General features: G+C 44.0%; 1 protein-coding gene across 1 annotated transcript in view; it reads right to left on the reverse strand.

Moving 5' to 3' along the window:
- sorl1 (sortilin-related receptor, L(DLR class) A repeats containing) overlaps positions 1–24,286 on the reverse strand; it is a 123,034-nt gene extending 98,748 nt beyond the window's left edge. The window contains exon 1 of the mRNA XM_049575786.1: positions 23,922–24,286. Within this exon, the coding sequence (XP_049431743.1) occupies positions 23,922–24,236 (315 nt within the window). The 5' untranslated portion in view covers positions 24,237–24,286. The remainder of the gene's footprint in view (positions 1–23,921) is intronic.
- Positions 24,287–24,966: the final 680 nt, after the last annotated feature.

The raw sequence follows: 24,966 nt of genomic DNA on the forward strand, positions 1-24,966 counted from the left end.
TCTTTTAGTTGGCGAGAATGTGTCGCTGCAAACGCGACAAACATCCACTGAACTTTGACAGCGTTTTCTGCGAGCGCGGCTGAGCCATTTAGTACCGCTACACGTGTTTCTAGTGGGACTATGTTTACAAGCACAAGAGTTCAGCGAGCCACCGAAGGACCGCCCTGCAGATTTACTACTGGTTCTGCAACGTGGGGAGTTTTTTTAAACTCTGAAATTGTATCCGCCCATCTAAACACAAAATCAGGGAGAAAGACATCAGTCTTTAGTTAAGCAAAGCGTCTAAAGACTGACTTGTGAGTCTAGCTAAGGTTTGACCACCACATCAATCACATCGCCAGGACTGCCTTCTTCCACCTCAAGAACATCGCCCGTCTCCGCCCCTCACTCACCTTCTCTGCTGCAGAAACCCTCATCCATGCATTTATCACATCCAGACTGGACTACTAAACTTCAATACATCCAGAACTCCGCTGCCCGCCTGCTCACCCACACCCGCTCCCGAGACCACATCACCCCGGTCCTCCAAAACCTACACTGGCTCCCCATCACACATCACATACAGTTCAATGGACCAGTGCAGGACTTTGTACGACTGCACCTGAATGCACCGTTGTAGCAGTCTGCATTCTGAGGTGCACTGCAAGGCAGATATTTTAAAATCCATAGATGTGGTAGACTTGACGACACCTGTGGTCACCAGTGGCAATAAGTGAGTTACAGTCCAACTCCCACAATGTTCAGGATCACACCACCAAATTGAACGCAGAGACACCGTGAGCACCTGATCTGTCAGAAAAGCAACAACCTGAACCTGTAAATCTGTCCACAGTGCAGCCACACAAAGTGAACTCAGCAGGATCCATCGCCTCAGGTTGTTTTAAAAGGCCAATAATGTGACCAGCAGCCTGTGCTCATCTCTGTGAAGAATACTGCTGGTTTGTTAACTGCGCCTGCATCACTATAAAAGTCATCCTGTGGTTTACAAGTTGTTTTAATGTGAAGCAGAAGGAAATGTTTCATTAGGTCTGATTCAGCTGTGGGACTGCTGCTGGTAAACTGGGAGGAGACACTTCTACTAATGAGATAACTGTACAAACTGTAACACTGACGTCCTTTACTGTGAAACTCTTGTTGATGTTGCAAAAAGCCAATAAGAGTGATGTATTAATGTAACACATGCAAAAGATGTACAGACAAAGAAAATACAAACCAATACAGCTCATTGATATCACTCAGGAAAACACAGGAGAACGCTCTTTAAAAGGGACAGAGAAATTCCCCGGAGACAGATACAAGGCCAAAAGAGTGAAGGGAGGGTTTGTTATTTTAAACTTTGTTATTTTGTAAAGAAATAAAAATAAAAAGCTTGAGAAACAGAAAACTTTGGATGCAGTGATTATTTCTTGCTCCGTGCAGCTGTATCATCTGGAAAGATAGAAGTAGCAGATACTGGATATTAAATGACTCAGATCAGGAGCAGAAAAACTAAATCAGGACATCTCAGCAGAAGACCACACCAGGTGCCACTCCTGTCAGCTAACAACAGGAAACTGAGGCTACAATTCACACGGGTTTTCTCACCAAAACTGGACAATAGAAGATTGGAAAAACCACATTCAGATGGAAGCATGGATCCATCCTGCCTTGTATCAACGCTTCAGGCAGGATGGTCCCCATCCCTTTATGACCACAGTGTACCCATCTTCTGATGGCTACTTCCAGCAGGATAACGCACCATGTCACAAAGCTCACATCATCTCAAACATGACAATATCTATGACACCAAGAATTAAGATGAGCATCTCTGAAGCAACAACACCTTGTCCAACCTTTGGGCTACAGCAGCAGAAGAACACCAGGTGTACCTAATAACAACAGGAAACTGAGGCTACAATTCACAGCTGTTTTCTCACCAAAAATGCAGACAATGACTGGCTTCAAAAAGGGGGTTGGAATAATAAAAATCTTAAAATCACTAAAGGATGAAAATTAGATCCGAGAACACGTGTGAGTCAGGGTGGATTATGTCTCTGTTATAAAGTCCTGTCCTGGTTGATCATGTACTGACCACTACGCTCTATACATAGAAACACTATCTCTGTTAGCCTGTGTCAACACTGCTTTACTATCTCATCAAGGCGGAGAAGCTGTAGCCTAGTAACAGCTGAAGAGAGACACCTCCCATCTCTGCATATTCATTTAGGACACCGATGAAGCTGCTGCTGTGTCGGAGCTTTGCGTTTGTCTGGAAATAATGCACAGCTTCAGGCTCATAAGGATTCAGAATTGCTCGTGGTGTAATTCAGCATATTCCCTGTCTCTGTTATAAAGTCCTGTCCTGGTTGATCATGTACTGACCACTACGCTCTATACATAGAAACACTATCTCTGTTAGCCTGTGTCAACACTGCTTTACTATCTCATCAAGGCGGAGAAGCTGTAGCCTAGTAACAGCTGAAGAGAGACACCTCCCATCTCTGCATATTCATTTAGGACACCGATGAAGCTGCTGCTGTGTCGGAGCTTTGCGTTTGTCTGGAAATAATGCACAGCTTCAGGCTCATAAGGATTCAGAATTGCTCGTGGTGTAATTCAGCATATTCCCTGTGCTGTTTGTTTCCTTCTCTTCCTCCCCCCCTCACACACACACTGCACCGCAACATGGCGGGTAGTCCAGAGGTGGCTCTATAAGTGGCAGCGAGGTGTTCCTCAACTGCTCCCGTCCATCAATCTCTGCGACAGCTTTGTGGTCACTCGGGGAGTTGGGGGGTGTTTAGAGGGAGGAGGTGGAGTCAAGCGCATCGCAGACAACCAACGAGGCTACTGTACTGTCACTGTTTCTGTCTGTCTCCCTCACACTCACATGCATAATGCATCCCGTGTCACAAAGAGCTATCTGGTGCGAAGCCTTCATACCTGACGGAGCAGACAGGATTCAGTAAAGCCAGCAAACGAGTCACCAAGTGCAGAGGGGAAGGATTTCTCTCTTTCATGACAGGTCGCTCCTCAGTCAGACCTTGAGAGGCGACAGACTGGAACAGTGAGTTTATCGCCATCTTAATAGGTCCCTGCTCCCTCTGAGGTACGAGGGGAGCCAGATTTATATCAGCACTCGCACATCCTGCTCAAACAGTAAATACAACACCAACAACTACTGAGCAAAGTTACTTCACATGGTGCACGGATCAGACCTGGTTTGAGAAATGAGACTAAATATGTGTCTTTGTATTTGATCATTTGGGAAACGAGCTCTTTGTACTGGAAACCGACTTTAGACTTCACTGCACTGATGTCAGGGCTGGGAAACATGTCAATATTATATCTGTATCGTGAGTCCGTCCAAATACTCACACTTCCCTTCAAAACTGGCCCTAGCCCTTGCTTTTGTGCGTTCCCATGAAGGGCTAGGGTGTCCCAAACTTTAGGGAAGTGCTTTTCAGCCCTTAAAAATCTCCACTTAATTTGAAGGGCCCATCTCAACTGAGGGGTAGATTGAATTTCCCAGGTTGCATTGCAAAACTATCCAGCTAGGTGAGTTTTCCAGGAAGATGGCAGCCTCCATGAGAAAGCCATCGCACAATTAAGTATTGTTTTCACAAATAAGCATGCAAAAATTCCAAAATATGTCGGAATGTGTTGTTTCTGCACCTGCATTGCTGTCTGTAACCGCTGAGTAGGAATATGAATGCTTGAAAATTGATAATTCACGATGAAGCGACATGGATATCTACCGAGTTCTCTGTGCAAGAAGCCTATGTTGACGATACGCGTGACGTAGGTGAACACGTCTGTTACACTAATTTGCATGAAGTGGCGTCCCAATACGTAGGTAAAATTCCCTACCCCTCAACACTACCCCGTCGTCGTTGAGGGGAATCTATCTGGGGAGTGCACTTGAAAGCAAGGGGTAAGGTTAAGGGAAGAGAACTTAATATGCCTTACTTGACACTGCATGTCCTCTTCCTCCCTGCCGTACAATTAGACCTGCTTTTATCAGAGAAAAGCCACTAACAAACAGCTTATTCCGTGATACACACATTTCATTTCCTGTAGATTCTTCACAATAAAAGTCCCCCGTTATTTTGTTATGTAAAAGCTTTTATTGTGAAGCAGCAAAATAAGGACAAGTTGAGTTTTTGCGCAGCGACTTAACACAACTTCTAAAAGCGAACACGAAACTGCCAGTACGTTTCCATGACATCAGAGGAAATAGATTTATTGTGTCAGTCCAACTGAAATCGAACTAAATCAAATTTGACTAACAAGGTCGGACTAACACACCCAGATCATGTGACTCCTGCATGTATACAGTCAATCAGACCCAAACTGGCCGAAGCGCTCTGAGCATGCTCCACAGTTTCCGCCCCGGGCTTTGACCCAGAAGTCCAATAGCAGTAAATGTGTAAGAGAAGAAGAAGCCGGTAACAACATGGAGAAATCTACATCGTGCATCTCATCTGCACAAAAAGTAAAGCGTACAGAATATACGAAATGTACGGAGCTGTAAAGTTGTCCACCATGGTACCAATTTGCCATAGCTAACTTGTTTGTCGACCGTTTGGTCTGTGACGTCATAGGTCAGCCAGAAAAAGGTTTGATTTTAAGAGCAACACATTGCTGATCCTCTTGAGGGAGGGCAGCCTCGCTTTTGGACCTACTCCGGAGAAGGTCCATCTCTGGCACAGCTAAGTGTGTCTTAACTACACCCACCTCATCAGCTACCACTACAACCCTAGTCAGTGCCAGCCAATCACAGCACAGCAGGGTGAAACAGGTGAAACACTCTTGGGAAAGCAAAGCATTTGAAATCTGGGTATTTTATGCTCTCACAGCTGATGTAGTCTTGAGGTTCTGGCCTGAAGCAGAGATGGTGAGCGACATAAAGAGGTCAGGTAAACTCACGTCTCTCTGACTCCACAGCTCCAGGTTTGTAACAGCTTTTATTTCCACCGTCAGCACAGGTGAAATTGGCGAACCTGGTTCGTGTGTTCAGGCCCACTGAGTCCCTAAAAAGAAGTAAAACTGCCAAAAAGGCAATTTGGAAAAAGGCCATAAAGACTTTTAGACACCATTAAGTAGTTCCCTTGAAACCAAGTTAAACAGTACTTCCTCTATAAAGGCAGATCGTTAGTGCCAAAGTTCTGTCTCCACATCATCACATTAATAATAATTGCTATTATATTATGACAATTTATTATTATGTCCAAAAGGAATACGATGAGTTAACTCGTACCGCTGACTCCTGTCTCATCATGGGGCTTTTTTTTAAAATAAATATAGTTAATAAGCTTCAATAACGTCCTTGGTTTTGGACTTTCCAGCTCTTTGTTCCCTCGGTACTGTGGAGATGGTTTGCTTTTGGCAGACAGCACAAATTAAACTTTGGCAAATTTGAAATCGGTTGGCACAGATTTATCTCCATCCATTACAACAGAATGATTCTGCTGCAACATTTTGCAGTTGTAAATGCTGGTGGGAGGGGCCTAAAGAGTCAGTTAACCACCAGTGTGGCACTTTGACCCGCACAGGTGACTCTAACACCTGGAGACGATACTGGTTAACTTCAGTTGGCCTGAAATAATGTCTGTGACGAAGCCTGGGGGTCTGTTATGACCTTGCACTTTAATTTCCTGGAGCTTTTCCTCACCACAGAACTGATCAGTGTATTTTGAACTCTTCCTCTCATATAACACCCTAATAGATCCCTCTGATAATGTTAAGTGTGTCTCGAATCGCTTCACACTTCAAAGTAGTGCACCATGAACGCTACGTACTTCTTGCATGGTGCGCTAATTTCACCAGGGTAGTATTGTCTCAAATTGCACACTGCCGTTTTGCGCTTACCGGCAGTGACAACGACCTTTTTTTTTTTTTTAACCGCCTCTTCTTCTTCTTGCTCTTCTTTTTAAAACACAAATTGTAAATGGACGATCGCCAACTTTTAACGGCTATATCCGCCCACACAGAAACCAAACTTACACCACAACACCAATGCTGATTTAAAGCACCGTAGCTCAGAGCAAGTTAGCTAGCTAGTGAAGGCTAATGTTAGCACTCACATTATTGTCCGCAGTACCAAATCATTACAGACCAAACAAACATTACAGACGGCTTCTATTCGACAACAGTTTTAGTACTTTTAGTGCAAAAAACATGTCTAACTGACAGACTCCTTGTTGTCTCCACCCATCCTTCGATTCTCAACCGCTTACCCAAAGCCGGGTCGCGGGGGCAGCAGGCTAAGCAAAGCACCGAAGATGTCCCTCTCCTCAGCAACACTTCCCAGCTCCTCCTCAAGGACCAGATGAGATATATAATCCCTTCAGTGTGTTCTGGGTCTGCCCCAGTGGGACATGCCCTGAACACCTCCAACAGGATTTTCCCAGGGTGCATCCTGATCAGATGTTGAACCATTTCAACCCCTTTCTACATGAAGGAGCAGCGGCTCTACTCCGAGCTCCCTCCAGATGTCTGACTCCTCCCCCTATCTCTAAGGCTGAGCCCAGACACCCTACAGAGGAAACTCATTTCCACCGCTTGTATCTGCGACGTCATTCTTTTGAGCACTACCCAGAGCTCATGACCATAGGTGAGGGTTGGGACGGAGATGGACCGGTGACAGGTCTATCCTACTGTCTCCAGCCACCATGTCGAAAGTTGAGAAGTCTACGATGCAGCGGAGGATGGCGACCACTGAGGGTGAGAAGTTTATATCATTCCACACTCAACTTCTGGAGTGTTTTGAGTGCACCAGTAGTACACTGCATTTTCCCATACTATGCAGTGCACTTGTACACTCACAATATTAAGTGTCCAGTACAGACGCATGTGATTTGAGACACACTGAAAAACTATGACCGAAAATATTTGTTTACAACGTATTTTTCATGACTAAAGCGAGACTAAAACAAAATGTATTACATTCACATCAACAAATAAAAACTAAACTATGTAAAAGGCAGATGAATTGACAAATTAACTCATTGCTGTTTTCTTGCAACGTCCTTTTCAGCAACCAGTATGCACCTGAAGAAACACACACTACTATACGACAAATATCCAGATGTTGTTTTAGCTGCCTGACCTGTTGTGCTACTTTTAAGAGGTGTCTTGCATTCAGTGACATAATGTGTTGATCAATAATGTTCTGATGTGACTGGTTCTAGGAGGATACAGATTTATAGACTGAATTAATTTTCAGTCAAATGAGAATCTGAAAAGAACAGCTGAGACAGACAGTAACATGATGCGAGCGAGTGTGCTGACAAAAAGATAATGTAACATGTTGATAAGTGCGATGGATGTGATGTTAACGCTACATTCAGTCAATGTCGACAGTCAAACATTTAAATTTGCAACCATACATGATATCGGACGCCAAGATGGCGCCTATTCATTCCAATGGCGTTGCTCACCTGGTACATACGCCCAAAACATTTTCTAGCTTCTGGGTTTACTTCAGCAGTATGTGGCCCACTGAATATGCGCTGTAGTGTTTCTCCCACTGGCCCCGCCCATGAGTCCCTGCTCAGCTCATGCACTTTACATTGTGATGACGTCACAGATTTCTAAATCACTTTTCTTGGCTTAAGGAAGGTTTTATCAATATAAAACCAATGTGGATCAAAACCTCATGATAGAAAGAGTCATAATTGACCTTATTTGCAGTTGGAGGTGTCCTGTTGACAGTTTCACAGATGTCTCTTTTATAATGGTGGCCAATGGGATAAATTATGTTTTTGCTGCAATGCCATGAGTGGCCAGCGGCGTTCCTGGGGGCCTGTATAATGTGTCCTGCACCAGGTCGGTGTGTAACAGGTAAAAATATTTGCACATATAAATTCACGGGTAAAAATGAGCTGCATGTGGGCGTGCAGCAGGTGAGAACAAAAACCTATTTTGATTTTTTTCAGAATAAAACAAATGAAAGACATGTGCGGTATATGTGAAATACTTTGACATCTAAATCACTGTTATCCAGCTGACTAGCAGCGCGGGACACACCGCACTGACTATGGCAACAGACACGTACCGATACCCCAACATAGACTGACGGCCAACCAACAGCTTGGTGTGTCTGGGCCTTTCTAATGCTGCACAGCAGTGCCATGGGCACTGATCAGGTAAACCATTCCTTTCACTATCCTCCCACCATACAAGAACGATACCTGTGACCATGGTAATTGTACGACAAACAGTTGTAGCCGCAAAATGCTTAGAGGACATTGAAATTAAAAATATATAACAAAGAGTGACAAATTTCCCCAACAAGAACTGAAGCATCTTTAGGTTTTTATGTCTGAAACTAAACATCCAAAGACTGAAATCAGGTGCCAAAATGAATGCAGTTTAAATGTTGTCCCTTTACATGCTTATTTGTGTCACATCCCGGGCAGACGAGCAAGCGAGGCTTTTCCTTTCACTAACAAGCCATTACATGCAACTGAGAAACTGGCCGCATTCCTTATTTGTGCTTGGAACCAAATAAAAAGCCTCTGGTCTTGTCTGGCTGCAGGGGTTTCAACTGGCTGTCTGACAACTGCTAAAAAGCATCTTTACCAGTAATCCAAAGCCTCGATGTACACTGAATATCTGGGGTGGAAACGAGCCATTCAGACATGTCCAATCACAGCGTTCAGTAACAAAGCATATTAACTGCCATGGATGGGTGTTGATGAAAATCAGATATAGACGCTCTACAGCAAACCAGCCTCTCTCAGCATCCAGATCAGACAAGTGCAGGCCTGACGCATCTCGTCAGACGATTAGTAATCAAAGAGAAACTTGGACACCGGCACAGTTAAATAACCTCTACACAATGCTGCCAGCACAGTCTATCACAACAAGCTGGAAAGTCCTTCCCTGGGTAAGGACAGTCTGTGTTGTGTCCCGTCATCTCTCTGGGAGAGAAGCTCAGAGTCGTTTCAGCTCATTTCTTTTTCAGCCGTAAAATTTTCTTCAACCAAGAAGAATCTGCCAGTAAAATGAGGTCATTTAACCTGTCGTCAGCCAGGTTCTCGTCTGACTGATGGGAACAAGAATTTCTGAAATTGGTCCAGTACTGAGGGAGACCAGACAGGCTGCGACATCAGTTTACATCCACTACAAGTGTTTGTTTTTGCCACTGACAGGCTCAGATTGTTATTCTAGGTGTCTGAGAACATTATGGAAAGGATCCCTACAGAGATAGACCCTTTTGTTTAACACGAAACAGCCCCATAATCATCATCACCAAACCCACCAGGCTCCATTTAAATAAACAGTAATTTTATCAACATCAAACACATATCAAAGTCGACAGAAACAAAATAAGGCTGCTGTCAGCCCTAGAGTGGTCTCCCCTGGTCTGAATCAGGGACTCATGTTGTTCCAAAGTTGTATAATTGCCTAGAGTTGGTTGGTGTTCTCACGGCAGCATTTACAAGAGGACCAGATCAAATGCCTTGTGTGAGAAAGCTGCTCTTGATTGGTCAGAATTTCCATGTGGGAAAAATCCAGGAAGTTTGAATGTTAAAATATTTAATTCTATGTATAAGCTGCACATTTTTACAGTTGTAGAATGCAATCATCACTTCAGACCTACAACAATGACATGAAAATCTGAATGTTAAAAAATATAATGTTATGTCAAAGCCACAGGGAGCTAATGGAGAGGGGCTAAAGCGGTGTTTCCCAACTGGTGGGTCGCACGTGACTCATGTCAAGTTTGAAAAAACAGAGCTTTTATTTTGAGGTGCTGCTTCCTGCCGTAGAGTGCAGAGTAACAGAATGCTTCTTAGCCAAACTCAAGTCTAACGCTGAATGTATTGAACTGTGTGGACCTTGATCTAATGACTAAGGAGAAATCTGCACCTGGGGCTGGACCAGTTGGGAACTAAAGAGCCGCAGGTTGCCTACCCTGGAATATCTCCATGGGGATCTTTTTCAAAATACCGTCAGACACTTAGAAAAACAATCTGAGCCTGACAGTGGCAAAAACAAACACGTTTAGTGCATGTAAACTGACAGTGCGAACATGCCCAGACTGGTTACACTGCAGGCTGCTTGGTTGCTCAACACTGGACCAATTTCAACATTTGGCGTTCCCATTAGTCACACACACACAAACACCTGAGAAAAAGGGTTCAGGTTGAACAATACCAAACCTATTCTTTGAAAACAGACAGAAAAAGGCAGATTTCTGCATTAACATGGAGAAAATGACCCTTTTTAATTAGAGAATTTTGTGCCTCACAGCTGAAACAGAAACCACTGTATTGCTATCTGCTGCATTCCTCTCCTCCTTTCCACCCTGCTTGATGTCCTATTGGTCGGGTGGAGGAGTTGGGTCTGTGTCTGGTACTACCAAGGAGTGGAACAGAGCAACAATACGCTCGGGCATTAGGCTACACTCCCCCCCCCCCGCTCCCTCTCCTCAGCTCTGAGCTCTCCATTATTCAACTGTGTGTTTGGGTGGGGGTGGCGGTGGAGGGGTGTTGGGGTGAGCGTCGTGGCCAGGAGAGCATTGGCGGCAGAGCCAGTCTCAAACAATGACATCATCTCTGCAGGACTGGCAGGCAGTGAAGGCTCGCTGCGCTCACCAGGCACTGAGCACTCTCCAGCTCGCATGTGTAACTTAGCTCGTGCTGTTAGCCACCAGCGCATTTCTGGCCGCACACAGAAAACACCACTGAGCCACCGTCCTCACAGTGTGACATCACCATTTGGGTTCTTTTAAGGTGAGCTCCTACTGATGGAAAGCAAAGTGTCTTCGCATTGAGACAACAAAATAAAAGGATATGAAGGTGCAGGGAAACTGGCCGATGTGTTTGTGTAGATGGATGTTTGCAAAGCTTTAACACAAGGCTCGTCACTGCACACAGTGGAGGCACTCAATGTAAAATGATAAATATTATATTGAAGCTCTCCATTGAGGCTGAATGAGAGGTGGGCCACGGCTGTTCCTCGCCAAGAGCGCTCTGCTTGAGACGTCTTGACAGCAGCTGCACAAACTCAACCAGACAAAAACTAATGAAGATGTTTTCATACTGGAGCTAAGTGCTGCCTTACAGCGCGCACACACACACACACACACACACACACACACACACACACACACACACACACACACACACACACACTCTGAGCTCAGGGATTTCAGAGTAAGACTCAGTGATGAATTTTCAGGACGCTTTAAGAATCACAATCAGCACAGAAGCGTTAAAGGTAAACTTCGTAGGATGATATGATATGAAAAATTCATATTGTGATACTCGCAGTATTTCGACATGCAGACATAATGAGGTCACACTGTTACCCACGGCAACAACAAGCATGGCTGAAAGTGAAATTATCACCGACTCCTTGGTGGTTCCAGTAAAAAGAGGAGCAGCTTCAGTAGTGTGGAATAAACTGTGGCGTCCTGAATGTTTTCCTTCTCTTAGCGCTCAGAGGGAACTCATTCAGCGGCTCCTCTGGCAGCAGCACAGCGTCTCTCTCGTAATGTAAACCTGCGTGACGCTCTTGAACTGAACTCAGACAGTCTGCCCAGCAATAAACTGCAGACAAACTGTTTGCTAAGTTTGTAACACGGCCCAACGGAAGCCTTGAGGGCACTTGTCGCAGTGGTATGATACGTCTCTGGACAGCGTTTACGACGTATGAATGTCGAGCCAAACCATGATGTTTTATTCTAAACCTGACCACGTGCTTTTGTTGACGTGCCGCCATTGGTTGTGGCGTCCTGGAAAGTCACCAGCAGACACAAGAGGATACTTGGTGCATAAGATGTAGACGTGAAAGTCCACTGACAAAGCGGCAATCTGTGATGACTAGTGGTGAGGGAAAGAAATCAATACTTAAGCTGAAAACACACCGGTGACACCGCGCCACAGTGTCATCTGACGCACATCACTTGAAAAAGCCATTGATTACATTATTCTAGTAGACTACCTAAAGTTACATGGCACTGTGTGACGATATGATATTGCCACACAAAAATATTGTGATACTACGATGTATTTATCTTTTCTCCACCCCTAGCAAACACTGGACCCTAGTGAACAACACTGATCATCTTGTTACAGTGCGATGCTCTGTTGGGAAACCCTGGGCTCTGACATTTATGTGGACGCCACCTGACACGCTCCACCCACCTGAACACCAGTGCACCCCCCATTATGTCAGCAGCACTCCCCAGTAGCAGTGGCCTCCCAGCAGGACAATGCACCATGCCACACCACGACAACTGCTCAGGAATGGACCGAGGATCGAGACAAAGACCTCAAGACGTCAACCTGGCCTCCAAAAGTCCCCAGTCTGATCAAACATGTGTGGGACGTGCTGGTACCCCACCTCACAACCCACAGGACTCAACATGTTGGTGCCCGACACCAAAGGACACCCTCCAGAGGTCATGTGTTCATGCCTTGACAGGTCAGAGCCAAGTCCGGTCCAAGGAGCACCCACCATGGATCGGGGTTGCCTCGGGGTACCAGCTCGTCCCACAAATGTTCATTGAGGTTGGGATCTGGGGTATTTGGAGGCAAAGTCGACACCTTGAGCTCTTCGTCCTGTTCCTCAGGTCATTCCTGAGCAGTCGTGGTGTGGCATGGTGCACTGTCCTGCTGGGGGGTCACTACCATCGGCCAGTGCTGTTGCCATGAGGGGGGTTACTTTGTTCTGGTGGGTGGAGCGTGTCGAGTACCATCCACATGAATGCCAGGACCCAAGGTTTCCCAACAGAACACTGCACTGTAACGAGATGATCAATGTTATTCTCGTCACCTGTCAGTGGTGTTAATGTGTTGGCTGATCGTGTACATCCCACAGTGAATAACTGACTGACATCCCCTGGTTTTAAAGCTCCGAGGGTAGGAGGTGAGTTGAAGAGAAAAGGGACACCTGTTTCTTAAATCATGAATCACTATAGATACTGATGCTCTGTTAAAAGTATCATGTTGTCACACAGAGAAAAAAAAAAATCATGTTCTGAAATCAAACATTTTGACGCATCACTAACTGTTCTATCATCGAATCACAGCTCTCTGAATCGTAATCAAATCATGAGGTGCCTGGAGACTCCCCCAGTAAAGACCTGGATAAGAAAGTGTTTGTATGTATTAATCTGCACCGTCCCTTCTCACATAAACTGAAACTGAAACAAGCATGCACACGTCCGAGACTGCACGTTCAAATCTAGTTCTGTCCACACCTGTGTGCTCTCAATGTTGACTTGCACTGACTCGCTTAAAAGGTTCTCACCTCTCTCAAATATTTTGTGGTCAGTACACTCACATACATCCCATACTTCAAACACTGGCAGCTAATGTTGACACTGGACAGGAGCTGAGCTGCAGTCTGATATGACCTGAATCACTCGGTAAACGAGCCCAACCCAGATCTGCCCTTTATTCACAAGCAGAGAACGATCAGATTGCAAGTGTCTGAAACTACATGCAGACACATTAACGGACCAGTGTGAAGGGTTTAGGAAGATCTACTGTCAGGAAATTAATATAATATGAGTAACTGTGTTTCACTGGGTTGAAACATTCCTTAGTATCTAATAAAAATACATATGTAATAGATTAAAGTGTTGTGGATTACTAGTGACACTGTGTTTCTGGAATAAACTGTTCCTGGAGATGTGGATAAAAACAGAAATGTCTCTTGAACATATCACAACATGAACACACAGGACAAATCTGTGCGCTCACTATGTGGCTTCTTACTGTTTATTTACACTCCACAGTAGTGCGAGCACATGATGATTAAGTGGGATAATTGTAACATCGGGAGAGCAGAAATAGCAGTGACACTGTCTCTTAACAACAGCAGCAGCAGCAGCTGGTGAAACAACAGCAGATTTGAGGATTTAAAGTGGTTTCACTTGTCATTAGGACGCTCCTCTCCTGCAACGAGCTCAACCTATAAAACCACTCTTAATTTTCCAAACAGCAAGATGTTAACATGGAGACAGGAACACAGCTAATAAGACAAATTCATCCAACACAACCCATCATGTTATATTTGAGACCAGTAAAGAGGACGACAACATCAACTACACAGAGGCCCGAAGACAAAAAGCATTACCAACAAATATTCTCTCAGTTTTGTTCATATCCGTGATTTGTTCTTATTCTGTCAGAAGCCATCCACAGTCCAACACAAGGAAAAATAAGTTTAAATTTTGTGAGCAGCGATGAACAGGACCTCGCACCTTCACGCACGTCAGGGGTTCTAGCAGAGCGCCAGCTGACACAGATTTTCATTTCTGTAAAAGCCACACACTGCACGCAGGCAAAGTCGTTCAATGTAATCTCACAATCTTCACAAGTAAGCATCAGGTGCTGCGACTATGCTGACCAAATCTGAGATGGATCTGGTCACCCCTCCGTTTAAGTATAAAACAGTAGGTTGTGTTACGGCTTTAAGTTAATTCTGGCACACAGATGTCATGAGGCCGGGACTCTTATCACGCGTGACAAATTTTTGTCAGATTGGACGATGTGTGCTAACGTTAAACAACTTCCTGTTTCATGTAAAAACATGGAAGTTTAATGCCTCGCTGCACAGCTTTGAGTAACTTTTGATGTCGATGGTCTTTAGATGAGACAGATAAAATTTGAAGTCTATCAGATCAAATCTGTGGGAGGGGTTTGTGAAAGTAGGACCCATGGAAATGACCAAAAATGCACAAAAATGACACACGTAATTCAAAATGGCTGACTTCCTGCTGGGTTTAGCGTACGGCTCCAGGAAGCTTTTTTGTACGTCTTGGGATGTTACATGAGCTTCAAAACTTCGTACACATAGTAGGGGTGTAAATCACCAGCTTCATCACAATACAATATTATATCGATTTGTTTGGATGACGATACGACGTTTGCCGATATCACAAAGTCTGTCACGATATGATTTTGATTCGATTCGATTCAGGAGCCTGCGATCGATATGACACGATATCATATGCCCATCTAACACAATCATTTACATCAACTCACAAAAACAACTAGAACATGATTTGACCATTTTATTTCTGAGCTCTGTATGTTGTTTGAGCGGAGGCGCGCTTGCCCAGAAATGGTGACACAGACGTGCTATGTGAATTTCAAAATAAATGTGTATCTTTAAAATGACGATATGGATCGATGTTTTCATTCTGCATCGATATAATCGGATCGTTAATCAATGAATCGATGTATCGATGTGGATCGATGTATCGTTACACCCCTAACGCGTAGGGGAATCCACCAGCAGGAACTGCCGAGTCAAATTTTTGCATCTGAGTATGAGACCCAAAATATATAAAAAATTTCACGAGTTCTGGTGTGTGTGCAAACTGTCATGAGTTTTTGAGCACCTTTAGGCCCTAAAACATGAGATTCATTTGAAAGAAGAAGAGGAAGAATTCCTTGGATAACAACAGCGTCCTCTGGCCCAAGAAATGCATGAATATCACAATCAAATTGAGATTAGTGGATTTCATAGTAATTATAATAATTGGATTATTAAGTCTGCAGGCTACAAAAATACTAATATATTTGGTCCACTGATCCTAATTAGTTATTTCAGTTACAGTGTGTTCCTCTTTTACTCAAATAAATTTACTGAAGTACAAATTTAAGGTGCTTTTTCTTTACTTGAGTATTTTAATCTCATGCAACTTTCAACCTCTGTTCCATCAAACTGTACTTTTAACTTCACCAGAATTATTTAATAACTTCAGTTACTTTACAGATTGAGATGTTTGAGGATTCACGATATTGGATTTTTTGGCAATACCCACTATTCCAATACAGTGGTGGAAAAAAGTTTTCGGACACCCCATGCATTTGTGAAATATTGCATTAAGAATCACTCTTAGGTCTTCAAGTGCAATTTCTTTTAGTACAGTCACAGCCAAAATACTAAATAAATCCTAAAAAAGCCATTAAAAACTTAAAATTGATTGGTTCCATAAAAATACATAAGAAATTTTGAGTATTGGGTCATTTTGGTACCAGTGATGAAGGTCGTTCTTTTTATTAAAAGACACAATTTTTGTTGCCAAGCTTCGTGTCTACATAAAGCCAGCACATTTGAAAGTTCTTCAGACACAAAAATGGCTAAAACAAGGAACCTAACGCAGGAAACACGCCTGAAGATAAAGATTCTCAGCCAGGAAGGGTACAGCTGCCGCCAGATAGCCAGGAAGTGCAGATGCAGTCCTTCAGCAGTTGGATACACTCTGCAGAAATACAGACGAACCAACAGCTTGGAAGACAAACCAAGATCTGGGTGTCCAAGGGTTTCTTCAGCAAGAAATGACCGCATCCTGATCCGCATGTGCAGGCAAAACAGCCAACTGACATCACAGGAGCTTCAGCAGCAGTGGTCAAACCAAACTGGTGTCCAGTGTTCCACCCGCACTGTACGTGGCCGACTTTTAGATCATGGCTTAAGGTCCTACAAGGCTATCAAGAAGCCCCTGATCAATGAGAGACAGAGGTTAGCCAAGGCGTCGTTGGGCCCAGGCACGCAAGAACTGGACAGCCAGGAACTGGAAGAAGATTTTGTGGTCAGATGAGTCCAGTTTCCAGCTTTATCTTCCTCCTACTAATGTGAGGGTACGCAGAAGGCCAGGCGAAGCATTATCTCCAGCATGTACAGTACCTACTGTCAAGCATGGTGGAGGCAGTATCATGGTTTGGGGATGCATGAGTGCTGCTGGTGTTGGTCATCTCACTGTCTGTGATGGCACATTGAACTCTACCAAGTATTGTACCATTCTCCAAACCCACATGCTCCCTTCTGCGCGTGCACTGTTCTGTTGAGGTAAAAACTGGATGTTTCAACAAGATAATGCCCCTTGCCACACATCCAAGGCCAGTAGAACTTGGCTGCAGGAGCACAGTATCCAGGTCTTAGAGTGGCCAGCTCAATCCCTGGACATGAGACCCATTGAAAATCTGTGGTGGATTATCAAAAGGTCTGTTTCAAAGCATAAACCAAAGAATTTAGAAGAATAAAAAGCAGTGATTCAAGAAGAATGGGACAAGATTACCCCTCAACAGTGTGAAAGGCTCATGGGGAACATGCCAGCCAGGATTAGAGCTCTACTACGTGCCAATGGCAGGACTACTAAATATTAATTTGATGATGTGATGGTTTATTTATTTTTTGTTCAGTTTTGAACACATTCTCTGTTATTTGTTGACTTTGATACCGACAATGTTGAGAACTGACATATTGAAACTGTCAAGAATTTAGTTTTGTTAGTTTTTCTTGTAAACAATAAACAAAAAAATAGAATTTGTATTTGTTTGTATCTGTCTAATGCAGCCACACCTTTTGAAACACAAAAAAGATTTTTCCACAAATATTTCATGATAATATTTGAGATTGTGTAAAATTTTAAGGGTGTCCGAAAACTTTTTTCCACCACTGTATATAACAACTTATTGGACTGATAACCAATACCAATATTGATATATCCACTTTCTTTCCCACCTAATTTTAGTGATCATCAAGTCTCTTCTGTCCAGCCAAAGAGCTAAGGAGGCTGATCGTGGACTGATGTGTAGTTAGTCTGCTGCTAACATGACATTTATGGCATCAAAATGTTTTGCCATTTTTTATTCTCCTGTAACAGCAACAGAACAATTTAAAATATTTATATATTCGTACATTTACAGTAAATTATTGTTGTAAGCTGACAGCTGTGTACTGTGATCTCAGAGTTATACCTGCATATTACTGTGATTTAGCAGTATGCTCCTGTAAAATTACATTTACCTCATGAATTTCACAATAAATTTTGGTTAAATACCACTGTAAAAGCCTGTGAGGATAATCATGTCATTTATTGTGAAATATTACAGTTATATATCGTAACTTCCTGGAAATAATCTGCAGTGTACGTCAATTTCACTTCAGCAGAACTTCGTCTTCTTGCAGCTTTTGTTTGGTGCCATCTCTCCCAGTCTAGGTCATGTCTCAGAGCTTTTGCACACGGCACCACACTTGCCCTTACACAGTGTTTAAGGGACGTTACCTTTGCTGAAAGGTGACTTATGATCAAATGGGATCTGGAGTTCTCTTAGTTTTTCTATTTAGAGAAAATTAAGAGAAAATTAAGAGACACGACGACGCTGCAAAAGGTTCCATCTTTATAAAGTTTCTCATCCTCACCATGGATACAGAAACACCTGTAGCCCAGCCTAATGAAATATTTCACTTAACAAACAGAGATGAAGTGTTTCACACAGTTCATGGTGGATTAAGAAAAGAGAAATGTTATAGGCAGATGAACAAAACTTCAATTTGGGTTGTTAAATCTGGGACAGATGAAAGTAGGATTCGGGACACAGAGGAAGAAGTTAATTTGGAGTCCTGCTGGTAGCAGGGACTCAAACCAGGAACAAACCCTGCACATGCTCAGCAACAGAGGAGATGCTCATCAGTGACAGCACCAGGCTGAAGTCAGATGGATGCATGATGAAGTATGTAAACTGCACCCCGCTCAGACCGGGCCATTATCTCTCATAATTACGACGCCTGCTGAAGCTCCTTAACAACTCGTACAAGCCAACAGGGAGAACAAGCCGAGGAACAAACACTTGACAAGCTAAGCACTTAATAACAACCTCCGGCAGGCGCGTTTTTCACAGGCGCTGAAACCCGATCCTGATCTGAGTCTTTGGAGGCCATTTGTCCTGCTGGCTGTGTTTGGGCTACGACTGTTATCAGACAAGGAAGCAGCGGTCAGCGTGAGACAGCAGGCTGATGACGGAGAGAGACACTTCCCTCTTCTCCTCTGTCAAGCTCATTCTGGGTTTGTCAAACACAGACGTACAAACATGACTAACACACACACACTGTTTGTTTCTCTTTATTCTCTGTCCTCCTTAATCATTTGTACGCCTATCTCTACAGTACAAGCTTGTGTTACCCAGCCTCAAAAGACGTCTAACAATGCCTGTAGAGCAGAACTTGGCTAATACACCCTCATACTGAAAATGCAAATAAGAGCAATTAAGTTTCTCCTAAAAACTAGTGACCCCAGCACATACCCTCACACAGCCCTAAGAGCTAAAGCCAGGTGAGACTCCCCTCAGCCAGCTGGTCCTGAGGCTCTGTCCAGACAACCCAACACACCCTCACACAGCCTCGGGATCACAGCACCAGCCAAATCACTACAAACAAAAAGGAAACAAGAAGAAAAACAGAGTAAATTAAAATATTATCTGACTTTTAAAAAAGAGACTTTACATCAGCAAATGATCCGACTGCAGTTCAAAAAAACCTACATTAAGAAAAGCTTCGACAGTGAACAGACTCAGTGAGCGCAGCCTCACTAGCAAGAGAGTGCATAGACAGAGCTGGCTGCCAGAGGAGGAGAGACTCTGCTCCCAGTGTGAAGAACCTGACACGCCAAGCTGACGGTCAGGCGCCGGTCATGTTGGACCATTGCTGAGCATCTGTCGCCCTCGTTGGTGCAGGATGTCCCACACAGTTACACCTCCATCAGGTTTTTTAAGGCTGATTCAGCATGTTAGACCAGCGATGGTGGAGCCAGACTGAAATCTTGGGTTGTCCCTTGAAAGTTGGAGTTTCGACTCATCAGTCGGGGACTTCTCAGTTGAATGAGATTGCTTCAAGTCAAGCAGTCTGAGGTTTTTCTGCTTATCAGTGTACTTTTGGGGACATTTTGGTCCCTAGATTTTGCTGCGGAGTGAGTGCTCTCTACTTTCACGCTACTCTTTGGTACAGACAGCTGCAGACACAATGCAGCGGCACGGAGGAGGAGAAACTTTCCACCATAAGGGGCCGTACACATGCTGCATCTTTAACTGCTGGGAATTCTTGTGCCAGCTTTCGAGAGCGTGGCGGCAGGTTGTGTCTGAGGTTGCTAAGCAGCCATAACCAGCACCGTATCTTAACTTATTTACCTAAAATCCTGAGTGCAGAGCTGATCTTCTTCCACGTGCCATTTGTGTGTCGGTCTATCGTCTGTGAGACAGATGTAAAGCTCTGACAGCTCTGCACTAAAATCATCAACTTCTCCATGATGGAAAAGATATCTGTTGGCTGTGACTGGTCGGTCCTCATCACCTGACTATTCCAAAAGTGTAACTTGGTGTATCTCAGGGCGCAGTCTTCGCACCCTGAAAAATAGCCACTTGGGAACACGTGCGTGCCGAGGTTGGTGTCGCTCTGGCGTCTACATTAAAACGATGAATTTGAGGCCCCTAAGGAGACAACATTATCTTCTCTCTTCTGCTTAGAAGTGGTGAATTTACAGCTCAAAGATTAATGCGATAATTTGATGTCTAGGCTCGGAAACTGTTGTTGCACATCTCACCATTAGCTTGTTTACTATATCACATGGATACCGCTGTCACACTGAACATCCCACTGAGCCCGGTTCAAAGTTTAAACTTTCTATGGAAGAAAAAACAAACAAACTGTGGAATATTCAAACAGCCAAATCTGATCGGACTGACATTATCGTGAGTCAGGTACAGCTCTGATGAAATCTCTAATTGTCAGTTCAGCTCAGCACGCGAGAAGAGAAACAGAAGTGAGAAACAAAGAGCTAAAGTCCAGAGGGAGTGAGTCCAAAACAAACTTGTTCCATAAGATCAGATTATTTTCTGTAGTCACTGAGCTCTTCAGCAGATTTGTTCTGAGATGTTTTACTTCCTGCATGGTTTTGCCCGAGTGTGTTCATCAGCTTAATAATGGCTGAGTGCAACAGTCCAGTGAAGATGTCAGACTGCTGGATGAGCGGTCCTTCTAATGAATGACTGCACCACAGCCAATAATCATATTCAAGTGCTGTAAACCAACACTGGACTGCTCCTCAGCAAACAGCGCTGCATCACACTGAGCAGGACAGAGGGGGGGGGGGGGTGTTACCGTGACACCAAGCATGGATTCATAAAGACAGAAAGGTAATTAGATCTAACCAAGTGTTGTCCTGAGTTTAACATGTTCAAACAGATGATTTCGGACAGAGTCTGGACAAACACTGGCAGCAGCTGCTGAACTGGTGCAAAGGTACAAACAGGGAGGAAAATATTTGCTTATAAATTCAGATAAAATAGGGTCAGTGACCTCGAGCCGGCACTGATGTGGCGTGTTCTATCATGTGTGGAGACGCCACACAAACCACACCACACCAAACCCTACTTAAGCTTTCTTAATTTCATGAGATCACGCATTATTCAGGGTTCCCACACATTTTCATGAACAACATTTCAAACCTTTTCCCTGACTTTTAAAGGACCCATGATGCAACTTTAATGTCACTGAAGCATGCGTTTCAATATGTTTGCTGCACCTGCCGACCTGGTTACGGTACATTTCCACACACACACACACACACACACACACACACACACACACACACAGGAGAGTCTCACTTCCCGCAACAAACACCACCACACTACGTCACAAATACACCAAACATCTAACAGCAGAAGGCTTGGCTGGTGTAAGTCATGGAAAATGGGAACAGTGCAAGTTTTCCACTTGTAAGTTGTCTGAGTTAATCTGTCTTACTTTTCCTTGGGTGTCCCATGTTAAGTTGAGGCATATTAGAGCCCTATATCAGCGGCTAACTTATATATGCCGTTAAATCACATTATGTGGAAGCAGGGGTGTAAATACAGACAGTATAGCAGTGCAGTTGCACTGGGGCCCACAGGGTCGGGGGCCCACAATGTGTTGGGTGGAGAGCTGGCCTCTGCAAGAGATTCAGATTGCCACCTGAGAAAGACGCCTGTGTTCAAATAAAGTGTTGCCATTTGCTTTATATCACTGAAAAGGCAAATGCCATCTTCATCATCATCATAGTCAGTAGAAGTCAATAACAAAATGATAATCTTATTCTACATGAACTATAAAAACTATTCAATTAACATTATATTTTCTGATATGTATATATATATATATATATACATATCTCTCATACTCTTTTTGATCATGTGATGAGACGAGATGATACATAGCAGCTAGTTTAGGAACAAAACCTGGCACTCGGCCCCTCACAGAGGAGAGTGGAGTCTTGCAACACACAAGCTTGTTTGAGGGGGAGAGGCGGGGCTGGCTGCAGTTGGCGAGATGTCACTGCTACCAGCTTGAGGGTGGGCAGCCCAGCTTTTGGACCTACTCTGGAGATGGTCTGTCTTTGCCGTGGCTCCCGTGGAATGACGCATCTAAACTGATAATGGATACGCAAATCTGCGTGGCACGGCTTGACTTGCCACGGCAAAGAGTGACAGTGGAAAGGGCGCAATAAAAGCCTGCACCGAGGCCTGTCGCAACTACCTTACACCACTGCGTGGAAGATTATCCCTGGAGGATTACTGTAACAACTAATTTCATTACAAACAACAAAATTCAATGACTTTCCAGGTTTTCCATGACTGTGGGAGTCTGATTTATTGAACCCCACTTTGATATAATTTACCACAAATCCATTTTTATTTGACAACAGCAGATGTCACTCTGTTAAAGTAAAGCTGTTTCATAATGTGGATTTCCTGCAGAGTGAATTAGACGCTGGGTTTATGGAGTGGGCAGAGACAAGCCTGATTACAACAGACCAAATGTTTGAAGAGGAAATTTTGAAATCACTTCAGTAATTACAGGATAATTTGGGTTCACGCTCCAAAGATTCTTACAGATATTTACAAGTGAGGGATTATGTAATGTCACATCGGGAATCATCAACCTATCCCCATAGAACGTTTTCAATAAGGATAATGGAAGAAAAGACAAAAATCATCCCACAAATACACAAATGTTTACAATGACATGAGTCACAAAACACCTTGGATATAAAGAGAAGTGGGAGCTAGAGCTGAATGTAACGACTAGCACACTACTGAAAGAGTTCAACTGGAAATTATAAACGAGGTATTTCAGAGCAGCTCTCTTTGTGTCGAAATATGACAGCAGCAGCCACAAATTTGATCTGGAGGGATTAAAGACAGGTTGGAGATCATACGCACATTTGTTTTTGGGACTGTCCGACAGGGATTCATACACACACACACACACACACAGACCATTTTGAACACTGGCTTATCATTAGACCCACTGTTCTTTATTTTAGGAGCAATCCATGATGGAGCGATGGAGAAAATTTTACTTGCTTGTCACCGTCAATCAGGTGTGTAGCTTCCAGTACAGACAGATGACAGAGAGGCGACTAAATTATAAATATTTTGACTGAAGTCTGGCTGAACAGTCTGGCTACTTCATGTCTGCAGGGTCTGAGAAACTATCTTCACACTAACTTTTATATTCAGTATCAGCACACATCCTCAGCAGACAGCTGGTTAAAGACAACAACAGCTCGGACCATTTGTCTCTCCCTATTAGCACCACTCTCCTGCCTGACTTACCTGCTGTTCAGAACCTCTATAACAAAACCACATTATTTGGTTTCCTTGTTTATCTGCGGGCAGACGTGCCTACTAGCACAGACACAAATACCTTTTCAGAACCGTGGGGGTTTTCTGGTGACTTCGGCATCACATTTAATCTGCGTGGACGCTTCATAGCTCTCCCTTTATACTGTGATGTCTGCATGTGAGAGTCCAGGAGCTGCAGACAGGTTGGACTAACACACAGAAGGTGAAGCAGGTTTGTGAGTTCATTATAATATCACACATTTCGGAAGCTGTGAGGTTGTGAAGCATCGAGGTGAATCCTTGACGCTTTGTAGCTCTGAGGTTAAACAGGACACTTTGCGTCCTTGTCTCTCCATGCAACAGTGAGGCTACTCCAACATAAGGTGCAGGAGATGATGGGACTCAGAAAACAACACTGGGGCTTGCGTAATTTCTGCAACACATCCTCGCCAGCTAAGGACAGTGAGGGGTGATGCTCAGTATGCAGATGTAGCAGAGTAACGTTACTACGGCCGGGGTGCGTTACATTACCTTCCCGTACACCTTTGGCATGGTCGATTCAGCAGGGCTCCGGCGGCTTCGATGCGGCGGATGGGCGCCGGAGCCCAACCCGCCTTCAGCGGCTCTCCGAGCGGCCAGAGGCAGCGCTGGAGCCGCGGCGCCTCCTCCATCTCCGGCTGGGAAACCCTCGTTTGCCTCTATCGTGAAGAAGCCTGTGTTCTGCGGCAGCATGTGGCGCCGCTCCGGGTGGAGGTGGAGGGTGGAGGAGCTGATTCCTGCAACCGAGAGGAATAATAAATATAAGGAGCACCGAGACTGCATCTTGCCCGCTTGTGATATCGCCATGTTTGTGTATGTTTGCTTGGTGGATTAGGTAAGACTGAAGAGCTCCTTCTACCGGCCGTGATGCTCCTCATGACGCGTTCACACACCATGGGAATGTGGGAAAGGACGACACTCCTAACCTCAAACCTACTCATCAATTATTCTTCCAATGTTCTGTAGCCTGCAATACCATTTAGTCCAGTCAACCTGTGGTTTGACACAAGGAAAACTGTAGTAGCAATCATTCAAGGTCTTTTAGTGATCTCTTGGGACGTCCAAATAACATATTAAAAGTAAACCATGATACATTTAGTGGATCAATGTACATTCAAGGCTCCAAATTTGAGGCCACTGTGTCACAGAACATGATATTTTAATGTAATCTATGTCCTAATATTAAATTTTTAGGATACTTTTCCACATATAACCATCAGATACGACCTGTCCTGAATGTATATGTGCAGTTAGGAGGTACCTGTACCCCAAAGCGACCTTTTCTTAAATCCAAAGTCAGTAAAATTAGGTTATAAAGCATGTTATCATTCAGTTTTCTGCACATACAAACGTGTTTGTCAATGAAAGCTGCCACGTGGGAGGCTTATTATGTTGAAATATCATCTACAGATAAAGAGTTTTTCATTATACCAAACTAGAACTAGAGTTCTGACCTGGGCCCATAAAACACCATCATCATGGGAGGATGCCAATGAAGCAATATTACATCAATTGGCCAAAGGGGGTTGCTATAGCA

The sequence above is a fragment of the Epinephelus fuscoguttatus genome, linkage group LG5 (genome assembly GCF_011397635.1).
Source record: "Epinephelus fuscoguttatus linkage group LG5, E.fuscoguttatus.final_Chr_v1".
In the NCBI taxonomy this organism is placed as follows: domain Eukaryota; kingdom Metazoa; phylum Chordata; class Actinopteri; order Perciformes; family Serranidae; genus Epinephelus; species Epinephelus fuscoguttatus.